Consider the following 12686-nt stretch of genomic DNA (forward strand, 5'->3'; position numbering starts at 1 on the left):
CTCCCACTTTGATGTTTGATGTTTAGAGTACCAACTATAAACGATAAACACATTGCACATAATTTCATGTATGATAATCATAAATGAATCGGATAGATAATATTAACATGTTTAGACACATGATTGAATCGGTTTGAAACTTGATAACATAACAATCGATTAAAACTAGTAACATGCTACACCCCAAAATAAAGGTTTAAAATGGGGATTATGAAAACTCACCTTTGAAATCGAAGCGGAATAAAGATAAAACCGAAATGCGTCAAAGGAACCAAAACGAATGAACTTCTCAAACTATAAAAATAAATACGAACATTTAAAGACTAACTAACGGGATTAATAAAGTTACTTATTGGCTTTAAAGATGGCACGTTATAATTTATTATTTTAAAGCGTTTTGGATGTTTATATCGCTTTTAAGCTTTAACGATGTTTAAACGGGGTCATGATTTTAATATTATAATTTTTACAATGTACGGATTTGAATGATGATCATGTTCTTGAAGAATATTTACGTTATCTAATCAAAACCAGCTAATTATAATTCTAACAGGTTAAAGTTTAATGAATAATGACTAATGAATTATAAATCTTATTAAAGTTTAATGACTCAAAGTTAAAGAACAAATTTATTTTAACAGGTTAACGATTATGAAAGTTGGTTTTTATATTGGAAATGATAAAATATGATTTATATTTAATTTATAAAAATTTTGTTTAGTTTAACAATAATTTTATTTGATTTGTTATGATTTTCAATTTATTTATTGATTGATATTAATTAAGAAAAAGGGTTTTTAAAAAATATATAATAGTTTATGCAATGACCCGGGTTTGAACTCAGGTCTGCTGATTATCAATCAAGAAGTTTAACAATCATGCCAATTGGTTTTGTTAGTTTAAAGCCAGAAACAAAAACGTATGTATATTAATAGCCAAGTTCATCTTATTCCCATGAAACCCTAAGTTCAATTCCCTTAATCCGTCCCAAGTTTGATTATATTAAGTTAGGGATTTCGATTGCCGGCCAAAAACTAAAAAAAATCATATACAGGTTACCTGGTTACGGTACTGTTTGATGTTAAACGAAGGCTCACCGGAAATAATAATTTGACAAAATAATTAAGAAGCTTAGAGAGTTTTTCAGTGCTTAACGAAGGTATAAGCAAGTTTAGATGAACGATAGGGTCCTATTTATACTTATAATTGGAGTGAATACTCGTTAATTGAATATTAATTGGCTGGCCGATTTTCTGGCGGTCATCACGGGATTATTTAACGTTAATAAGCAGTTATAACACAATTATTATGTTGATTAACGATTGTTATTGCCATCTATATTCGTTATGCCAATTTTACGGGTCAAAGAACTAGATTTATGGGAGTAACGGGTTACGCCGGCAACGTTTTCCGGCAGCTAGAAAAACGCGGAGTGGAGGGAGGCTGGAAGGGGGATTTTTATTAAACTAATTTATTTAAATATATTTTAAGAAGTTGGACCCTGAAGTTTGAAGTTATATTAAAACAATTATTAAGTTATATTCACAAAAACCTTGAACTTTTAAATGTTATGAATTGGTTAAAAGTATATATATATATATATAAAATTTGGATTATCTTCATACTATACCCGAAAGTTTGCGAATTGATTAAATTTAGTAAACTTTGAATATTGGCGTTTCGTTCTTTGAACAAATTGAATAGAAACGAATGAATAACAAACTTTAAATTTTCGGGAATGCTATATAAATAATAAAGGATGATCAAGAAAACGTTGAGATGATAAACCGGGTCGGTTTAATGAAAACAAATACGATTACAAATAATAAACATTGGCGGATGTCAAATAAAATACATGCAACGAAAACTAAATAGTAATATTATAATATATATATATGATTTAAAATTGGTCGGGGTTTTCGGGTTTGAAAAGTAACGAATGTTACATTGGGTGCCTTGCGTATTATCGAAGCGCCGAAGTGAAAGGTGACAAGTTTGAGGAAAGAGGGAGACCGGGAATATTTATGGGTTATCTGTGGGGTACCAAGGTTTATAAGATTTATGATGTAAAGAATGGCAAGATAATAGTATCTAGAGAGAGACCTGAGGTTTGTTGAAACCACATTTCTTCATGACTCATACATCAATCAAGAGGTAGATGAAGAACTAGAAATTTTTGAGTTTCCGACATGGTATTATGACGATCAAAATCAACACGAAAACACATGCAATATGCATGAACAGAACCAATCATAATCAAATAGCCTAAATAGTGGTGTAGACAAGAATATGCATGAAGGTGATGTTGTCATGCAAAATGATACAAATAATGGCAATTTACCGTAAAACGAAGGCCAACCCAAGTGGTAGAACCCACGACCCAAACTGAAAACATTGGGCAAGCCAATGTAACCGAACCCGTAACCCAAACAGAAACAGAACAGGAGATCCCACTAGGGAAAAATGAACTAGAACTCGTCCTACTCGACTCAATGATTATGTTGTGAATCTTCCACCATCCATTGATTAAGCTTCACCTAAGTCCAGTCAACAATCCTCGACTGTACATCTTATCGGCAATTTTATTTCTTATGATAATTTTATGATTCATATAAAGCTTTTATAACGGCGATTAGTTTTAATGATGAGCCAAGGACTTTTAAGCAAGCTGTACAAAATGAAAATTGGATAGAGGCAATGAAGAAAGAAATATATGCACTTGAGACAAATGGCACATGGATCCTCAAGGACCTACCGGGAGGGAAAACGAGCCATAGATTCAAAATGTGTGTACAAATTAAAATACAAGCCAAACGGGGAGATATAAAGATACAAAGCATGGTTGGTGACAAAAGGCTTTACTCAAATGGAAGGAATTGATTTCCATTACACCTTTGCCCCAATGGCAAAACTTGTTATCGTTCGTACACTCTTAGCAGTTGCTATGAAGAAGAACTTGATAAATCATCAGTTGGATGTCAATAATGCCTTTTCGCACGGAGACTTAGATGAAGAAATTTGTATGAAAATACCATAAGTTTGACAAAGAAAAGGAAACAAAGGCTTGAAACCTAAAGAGATCCCTTTATGAGCTAAAGCATTGCTATCAACAGTTTCCACCTGCTTTGCATGAGTTTGGATTTGAAGAATCTAAACCTAGTCACTGACTTTTTATGAAAATGAGACCTCACCATGTCTCTAATCTCCCGAGACAACCCCAAATGTAACGGGCTACTTTGTTAGATTCGGGTGTCACCAAGTGTGGTACCAATCTACAATACTCATGAAACTTAGTATTGTATTCATTGAGATTAGCGCCTTCCACCTTGTGGTTTAAAAACTTGGTTTGAATAAGATCGGTTTCATGCATGGGACAGAACTTTTGTAATACAAGTTCTTTGAATGCTTCCCATTTCATTTGATACAAGTTTTCTCTACCATTTTTCATGATTAGGGTGTTCCACCATTCTAAAGCTTCGCCCTTAAATAGTTGATATGCGTACTGAATCTTTTGAATCTCACTACATTGGCTAATGATGACAATGGACTCGATCTCCTCAAGCTCTTGAAACTATAACCTTGTATTACTAATTTATTCTTGAAATTATGATTGAATTTTTTATCAGCGTTGGAGCTATGAATGCTTTCATCATGACTAGAAGGATTTCATATGGATGAGTTCTAATGATCTTATTTGAATGCTGAGATGTACTCTTATGTAATTCTCCTTTCATTGCATCGATGAGAGGAGTCATTGCGTTATGAATCATTTCTTGCATTTTGACCAGATATTGCTCAAGAATCTCCTGGACAGGTTCTGATATGTTCATGTTGCTTCTTTGAATTGAAGCTTCATCATTATTTTCTTGATTTTTTGGGTTCGACATTCTGAAAACGGAATTGATTTAGTATGAGAAAAACTTTTTATTTATATATCGATAAATAAATGTTCGCAACAACTGCGTGATACTGAAACAAATGATACAAGTACGAGAAATCTATTTGTCTATACAACGTTTAACGAGTCTGTCGTAAATCGAGAGGATTTCTTTCTGACTTTTCCTTTCCTTTTCTCTAACCTCTACTAACTCTTTCTTAAGGTTATCTATCTCATATAAGTCACGATCTCGATGCTTTCTTTTTTATTGAAGAATGATGTTGGGATAATTGTATAAAATGATTAATCCATGCATCTTATCATTATTATATCAATTTCTAATTATTCTTATGATGGACGAAGTTCTTGAGAGACTTCCATAATTTCCCTTATATGTCTTGTTCTTGAAATAGCTAGCACATACCTTGTGTACAAGCAGATCATGCGAATTTCTCTTATTTTCTTTCTCAGTCTGTTTCAATTTCTTTGACTTATGAATACTTTGAAAATCATCTTTTTAGAATTTTGTCCACCTAGACTTTTCCTAATCCTATTGATAGATTTTCTCTTACTTTTAGATTTGTTGGAAGTTTGTGCTATCTTTTATTGATATAAATTTTAAAGATAAGTTTAATATTTAGAAGAAAGTAAAATATATCTTTTATTTATGTTGTTGTTGAGAGAGTATACCTATACTATTTACAACTTGTTTATTGTCTACTTTTCCGGTGGATGATAAATTTCTTGTTCTTGTTGCCCTTCTTAGTGTTTTCGCCATTTTCCTTTTCTTTTTCCTTCTCTTTCGTATTCATTTCGTTCTTGAGCATTGCTTCAGCTAGTTGGGTAACATCGATTTCATAATGAGTTGAATAATCTTCAACGCCGTACATTCCTTCTATGGAATTAAAATATTCCTGTACCTGAGGATATTCTTTGAGGATATTCTTCTGGATATATCATTTCTTTCCTTTTCGATATCATTGGCTTCTTGGATACACTTGATCCTAATCCATGCATATTCTGGTTTGTACTCTTTGGGACTGGTGGGGTCTTGGTGTCGGATGAGTCTGAATCTTCCTTCATTGTTGTTTGGTAGGAATCTTCACCACGATATATAGGAATTGGGGTATAACTGCTCCCATGTATCCCTTACCTTTACCTAACGAATTCGTAATTGATCCTAGATAAGAATGACGATCGTACATCTGTGCATAGTCGATTAGAGGTAATGATAAGTTCTTATAATATCCGTACTGTTTATCTTATCCGTAACAATTTAATTACTTGTTGGCTACAGCCTTGGTACTTTTAATCAACTACCAACTTTGCTGAGACCACTAGTTCTATCATTACATTGATATATATATATATATATATGATCAAAGCTTAGGCCTTGGCGTGTGACCCATAGTTGGTACCTGTTTTGTAAATATATCAGAGTTGTAGTTACTTAGTGGAAGTCTTTGGTTATAATATAATATTATTTTATTTTGAAAATTTCTCGGATAATAAATATCCAAGTGTTTGGTTTACAAACCATGTTTTGATCTTGCTCGTAATATTTTAATAATTAAAACTTAGTCATCTCCATAAGCGAGCATCTAACTCCATGAAAGACTATAATTCCTTGCTATCTGTTTCCCTTAAATATGGGGAAAAATACAAATGATATGCCGGGGAATTGTTGACTCTAAAATATTTAATAAATCTTTGACTGACAAGATAATTTTCTTGAACACACTCAGCAGAAACGTCTCTTATTTATGGGACTTGTGCAACTTTCCATACACACACAATTATGGTTCTCCGGAAACTGATAACCATTGGAGAACTTGGGTTATGACTGCTAGCATGCGGCCGGGTATCCTTGATTGATAGGCTAGAAAGATATGTTTGGATCCAGACATATGTGTACTCGGTTTGAGTTTCTTTTATTTTCTACCTTATAATTTAGGGATCACGTAATCCCTTAAATCTTTATATGACAGAGATCAGATAATCTCTTATAAAAATTTTGACTGTCTTGTTGAGATAAATAACCTATTTATCTTAATGACTGACTGTAAAAGGTTTAACGTATTCACCCGTGATTGTCTTTTCTGTATGATGTGGTGATCTCGTTTGAAAACCTTTGTGAATGAATAATGATTGACTTATAATAAAATTAGGTTTATATAAATATCAGGATAGTCTCTTGATCCAGTTGCAAACCTTTAGTCTGGTTTTGATAGCTTTAATCCTTGATTGATCATTTGTTTGGTTTTGATAGCTTTAATCCTTGATTGATCATTTGTTTGAATGAAATATTTAAACTTGTAGTCTTTATGTTTATTTACTAATCATGTGCTGAGTTTCCTCTTCATGAAGAAACATCTATGATAAGTTTCTTCTACAAGAAGAAACATTAATTGACTATAACCCATGTATGTAAAAATCTTATGTTTCTTAGTTATGAAGGAACATTAATTTTTAACTACACTCCTTGCATATAAAGCTTTTATGTTTCTTAATTATAAAGAAACATTTCAACTATATCCTTTGTATATAAAAGCTTATGTTTCTTAATCATGAAGAAACAATTTTAACTATATCCTCATGTACATAAAATTCTATGTTTCTTAATTTTACGAAACATTATTGTATCTATAAGAATTGTATTTATAAATATGATCAAGGTCTAGGCTATACCATTGACTAGGGTCTAAGCCATATAATAATAATAATAATAATAATAATAATAATAATAATAATAATAATAATAACTTAAGCGGAGCCCCTACCTTACATGGGTATTCGGAGTTTATACGCCTAAGCTTGTACGAGCAACATTTTTACTCTTTATCGTGTATTGGGGCTTAAACTATCGGAACCTTCAGTCTTAGCACGCACTACGAGAACGGCACGTATAACGAAGCTATGTGTGTGAGTGAAAGTGTGTTTGATATGTGAGAGGTGACATGCAGTGACACCCCCCCTTTATATGCGAAATTGGGTTCCATCGCGTATCGTTATGGACCCTTCCCCTATGCAGTCACATATCGCAATGTTTTCTGATGCATGGTATGCTAACTCAGCCCTAACGTCTGCTACGTGTCACCCCGTTGCAACACGTATTGCTGAGTCATAATGGTCCATCGCGTATTGCGATGGCCTTATTCTGGGCTCATCGCGTAGCACGATGGGTTCCTAAATGGAAGCATGACTAATTAGTCATGCTTCCATTTTCCAAAAATACTAAGGCAGCTTGCAATGATGCGAAGTGCAAAGTGCGCCATCAAAGCGCCACATTGCGCCCATCGCCCCTCGCCCGTGCCTGTGTGCATGCGCGTCGGGTGTTTCACACTCTCCGCTAGGACCACTGGGTGCCTCTTGGCATATAAGAGTATTACTATGGAAACTTTCTTCTTTATAAAGAGCTTCTAAGTTTTATAGTTTTCCAATGTGGGAGGAAATTTTCTTTCCTATTTATACCCATGTGGAATGCTTCCACTTTCTTCCTTATTCCATGTGGGATGGAGTTTTTTATTTTCTTAAATGAGATACAATTCCTTCTTCATATTTATATTTTCCATTACTTATTTTGGAAAATATTTTTGGTCCTTCATCTCTATAAAGTTGTTGAATTTGTACTGAAATTTTTGGGATGTTACACCCAACCCTGTTTGTCAAGTGGAAGTTATACTAAGGCTATAGTGTACACTGATCCCATTCTTGAAAGGATTTAGGTACCGGAGGAATCAAATGAGAAACATGCTAAACAGGAATTGTTGATGATCGAATTTGTGAGGGAAGAAAGGAAGAAGGAGGCTGAGCTTGTAGAAAGGGTTGCCAATCTGAAGCATGAGCATGAGAAAGACAAATAACTCATAGAGAGTCAACGACTACAGATAGAAATTCTCCATAAGCGAATTTACCATCAGCAACAACTATTGACTGATTAATCACTATCACTCACCTGGCAACATGATGAAGGGTTAAGGGTTGAATCTAGAGTCTCTTATCTTGAGAGTGACCTGCCATTGTCCTCTCGGGTTCAAGCCAAAGTTCAAGATGACTTAGAGAAGTGGACTCATCGGACTTTGCACGAGACTGAAATGTTGGAAGCGAGGATTGGCTTACTTGAGGGTAATCAAGGATCCTCAACGAATGTCAGTAGTCTCTTTGCTGAGAATGTGGATCTCCAATTCGAAGTTGACAGGCTGAAGGAAAGGTTGGCTAAGCAAGATAGATTAAACGAGATTCAATTGAAGGTAAACGAAGAAATGACCAACAAATCCCTCGTCACCTCTAAGATCATGCAGATGACTGATCTAGACATGGAGGATCTCGAGGGTTGACTTGATGCCATTTTTGGGAGTTGGGTGAATCCAAAGGGAGGAGTGAGGAATAGGAAAAGCGGAGTAGGACGGTAGTTTGAGGCTGGTCCTGGTGGTGTTAATGTGACTGTTACATGTGGTATGGATGTGGTGATGACAAGCGCTATGGAGACCATTGTTGCCTCAACAATACCCGCTAGCACCGTTGGTGGTGAATTTGTTGTAGCTCCGGAAGTTGGAGCCGAGGAGGGGAAGACGAGGAAGAAATCAATGAGGACGAGGAGGATGAAACTGATGAGGAAGATGATGATCCTCATGATAGTTTCCATGAAGATCCGAGCGATGATGAAAGCTCAGATGATAATAATGGAGGTGATGGTGGCAATGGTGGTGCTAGCGCTGGCAGTGGAGTTGGACAACATTCAGCTGCACATGATGACGTACTGAAAGACCAGCAACCGATCACCAAGGCTGCAAAGAAAATAAAAGACACGGATGCTGCTGTAGAAAAGGGATTCCTTTCCATTTTAACCTTGCTAATTGTGCACATACCGAGTCTCCAAGAAAAGAAGATGATGATGATGACGACATCAACTACCCCCTGAACCCAGACACACCGGTTTGTGCAGTTGAAGAAACGGTTCAGGAGCCCATGACTGTGGTGGCTCTTGATGCAACTGGTGCCACAACTTCGCAAGTGCCGAAGAGGAAGAAAAGGTGGTATGTTATTGGTAAATCGACAAGTCTCAGACGTCGAAACTACCACTATCACGATGACTCTCCCATCCTATACTGCAAATGGCACAACGACAGCAGAAGACAGGCAATGCGAAGGGGATCTGACTTATTTGAGTTACAATGACATGTATTCATTGTCAATATTTGACATGAATTATTTTAGAAGAGCTGTGGGAAGAGGATCTTATGATGGGAACCTTAAAGGATGGTTCAAACTCTTCCTTAATAGAGAGTGGAAGGACGACTACCCAAACTTCACTCTCAACAAGGGTAAATCGTTCCTTCATCCTACTGAAGTACACCCCATCACCATCAAGAAAAGAAAGTCGTGGTGATACAAGATGCCGAAGGACCGTGGTGAGCCGATCTACTATGGTGAACCATTCACTCCCAACATGCTGTATGATTTTGTTGCATGGGAGTTTGACAACGGCACAGGGGAAGTGGTCATCCACTGTGAGACCATGCACACGCTTTATTTTTTCGATGAGCATGAGCTGGCAGGTCTCAACAAGGAAGACCTGTTGAAGCTCTACAACTCTCCTTTGTCCAATGTGGAAGATGTTAGAAGGGACAACACTAACCAAATAGTTGAAAGGTTCTACAAGTTTGTGCGATATCTTGTTGACAACCAACTTTTGGATTATTCTTCCCCCTTTGTATACGAGACCGACTAAAGAAGGAAGCTACCGACACAAATACTAAAGACTAGAGGGAGATTGTAGGTCCCCGTTCTGTTAATTAGTCTTTTGTATTTGTCTGTTTGATTAACGATGTATTTTAGTAGCTTATCGGTCTTGTTTATGTATGTTTTGGCCAAAGTCCATGTATGTTTGAGCCTTTTGGGCCGTTTATAATGGATAGAAGCATGGAATGTCTTCTACTATAAATAGTAGAATAAATAGTAGAAGACAAATTCATGCACATGACTTTTTGCAAAACATTTTCTACGTTATTTCCCAACTCTAGCCTAGCTCTCTTTCTCTCCTATCTCACGGCCAATAAACAACACCACCAAGATCTCTGCTTACTAGTGATTTCGGCTAGCTAGTAAGTTAGATTGCTTCAAGAACTTGTTGTTAGATCGATTTCGGACCTACATGTGGTTTTATCGGGCTCGAACCCAGAACTAGGTCGGATTAGCTTCCATCAAACCTTATATGTAAAAACGACATGCTTGGTGATTATTTTCTGTAAAAATTAATGTTTAATGAATAATAAACGAAAAGGCCAATTTATAGACACAAGCACTAGAATTAGGGTTTTGATTCAACTGAACCTTGAAAAACCTCAAATCCATGGATTGGATAAAGAAGTTTTGATACAATTATGATAAAGAACATAAAACAATTACAAATTACCACGAATTAGAAGAGGAAAATGAAGATTGAAGAATTACAAATTACCACGAATTTGAAGAGGAAAATGAAGATTGAAGGTCGAATTTGACTTTTCTTGGTCAACGCATGAAGAACCCTAAAAGGAGGATGAATTCTTGGAACTGAAATTGATTTGAAAGTTGTGAACACTAGAATGTAGGCTAGAGACATGAGTATTTGTATTGATTTTTTTAACTTGTTAATTAAATTAAAAACCCTAGTTTGAAGAGATAGTTTAGACGTTTGAATAATTTATGGTAAATGTTGGAGAATAAGTTAATAATAATAATAATAATAATAATAAAAGAAAGAAAATAATCAGTGATCTGTCCACATTGTATTTTTCTTTTTTTTATTTTTTATAAATAATAATACTACGGTTATATAAATAGAAATTAACTTTGTCAAATTGCAAAAAACATCCTATAGTTACATAAATAAAAGAAATTGATCTTTTTTGAAATCCAAAAATTTAAAACAGACCGGTTTCAGATTTGAAAATTGACAAATGTTTTAGTCGGGATTTCTATAACTTTGTTAAATGAGTAGTGGAGAAACTATATAAGTTTGAATACCTAGTAACCAAACATGTAGTATGGGTAACTTACAAGGACCTATTTTGTAACTAGCATCCTTGTTAATCTTTTGTTTAAGTTTTTAAATTTACCCCACTATTCTCTTAAGTCTGTCAGCATCGAAGAACAAAAATTAAGAAAATCCAAGTGAAGAACAAAATCGAACAAGCGAAAATCCTGTACGGTTTATACTTTGTAGAATCCCAAACCACTCCCTTAAGAGTGTTCCTGTCTTTGATTTATGTATATATGTTCGTAGATATTATATAGCTGGTTAGGGCTATATTCTTTTAGTAAGTTTGCTTTACTATTCTTTTAGTTTATGTAAGTTTTTAAACCTTCTTTTGTTGATTACGAACTTATTACCTAATGCATTGTTTATCCTGTTAATAGTTGGTAGACTTTAGGAGTGTTCTTCTGGTTGTTTGGGTTTTTGGTCAAGAAAAGGTGACCTGATAACCGACCCATTTAAGGTTCGGGTTTGTCGGGTTCGGGTTATTCGGGTTCGGTTTTATGGCATTCTCTAATTCGGGTTCGGTTGGATTCGGGTCAGGTTCGGTATTCAGCTACGGCTAAAAAACACACCCCTAGTAGACTTTTGTCAGTATGCATTATAATTTAGGTTTCTTGTCTACTGATGAGCTTGAAGGTGATTGATCATTTATTTTATTTTCCGTTTATTTGCCACTTTATTTTAGCTGTTGAAATTAATGTTCAGAATACTAACTAATGACAAAAATAATTTCATATTTTGTAGAACATTCATTCAGTATCATCATCAGAAGGAATCTGTTGCTCAATCAAATCTTCATTAGGGTTCTATCTAGCTAGTATTATGGCGGAGACGACAACAAACGAAGCTAAAATCTCAATAAAAGTGTTTGTAGACAAGTTGAAAAAGAGAGTGGTGTATGCTGAAGCCGATCACACTTTTGTTGACATTCTATTCAGCTTCATGACATTGCCCTTGGGAACAATCGTCAGAGTCTTGGAGAAACATCCGGATATAAACCTCAATACCCTCGGGAACTTGAACAATCTGTACCAAAGTCTGAAGGATTTTCCAGAATGTTACTTCGCTACCGAAGAAGGCAAGTTTATGCTTCTTAACCCCAGAAGTCTTTCATATGATCACTGCGGAGAGCTTAAGCTGGAAATAGACGACACAGAGCCCGTGAGATGGTTTATATGTAGAAAATGCTTGTCTAATAACTCCAGTAATAGTTTCAGTTTTTCTAATAAAGCTAAGTGCAGAAGCTGTGGCGAGTATATAACTGGTCTTCCTTTGTTTAAAGAATCCAATGTTTGCGATGGTGATGGTGTGTTTGTTTCTGGTATTGCAAATTTTATTGTAACTGACGATCTTTTGGTGATGCCTTATACTGCAACAGAGAGCTTTCGATTGCTTACAGATTTTGGGATCACTGACACCAGCAATTTGGAGGAGAGGAAGCTCGATATGGGGCGTGAACAGGTAGCCCTACGTCCCCTACTCTTAATTTACCACGCTTGTGATATAAATAATCAACACGAATATTATCTATATAAATGTTTGTTTGTTAAAGTTTATGCATGTAGGTAAGTTTATATATTCGTTAAATTATTAGTTACATAAGCTCATGCTTTTACTTGCAAGAAAAATGTGAATATTTTACGGATTAAAATATCCATATTAGTATAATTTAATGTTTGTACATAGAAGAAAAATGTAGATAATTTTTATTGATAAAAATACCCCTAAAAGTATAATTTTGTGTTGGTATTTACAAGAAAAATGTATATGTTTCTACTGATAGAAAAT

General features: G+C 35.1%; 1 protein-coding gene across 1 annotated transcript; it reads left to right on the top strand.

Moving 5' to 3' along the window:
- The first annotated feature begins 11638 nt into the window (after window positions 1-11638).
- On the top strand, window positions 11639-12467 carry LOC143579793 (uncharacterized). The gene has a single exon (XM_077062993.1). It carries the CDS (start codon window positions 11721-11723, stop codon window positions 12465-12467), a length of 747 nt encoding a protein of 248 aa, XP_076919108.1. The 5' UTR covers window positions 11639-11720.
- The last annotated feature ends 219 nt before the right edge of the window (window positions 12468-12686 follow it).

The sequence above is a fragment of the Bidens hawaiensis genome, unplaced genomic scaffold (genome assembly GCF_021521415.1).
Source record: "Bidens hawaiensis isolate Kalapana, Puna unplaced genomic scaffold, B.hawaiensis_p1.1 tig00029953_1, whole genome shotgun sequence".
In the NCBI taxonomy this organism is placed as follows: Eukaryota; Viridiplantae; Streptophyta; class Magnoliopsida; order Asterales; family Asteraceae; genus Bidens; species Bidens hawaiensis.

Bases quoted from the DNA above. Each gene is read 5' to 3' on its own strand.
- LOC143579793 (XM_077062993.1), top strand. From the start codon at position 11,721: ATGGCGGAGACGACAACAAACGAAGCTAAAATCTCAATAAAAGTGTTT.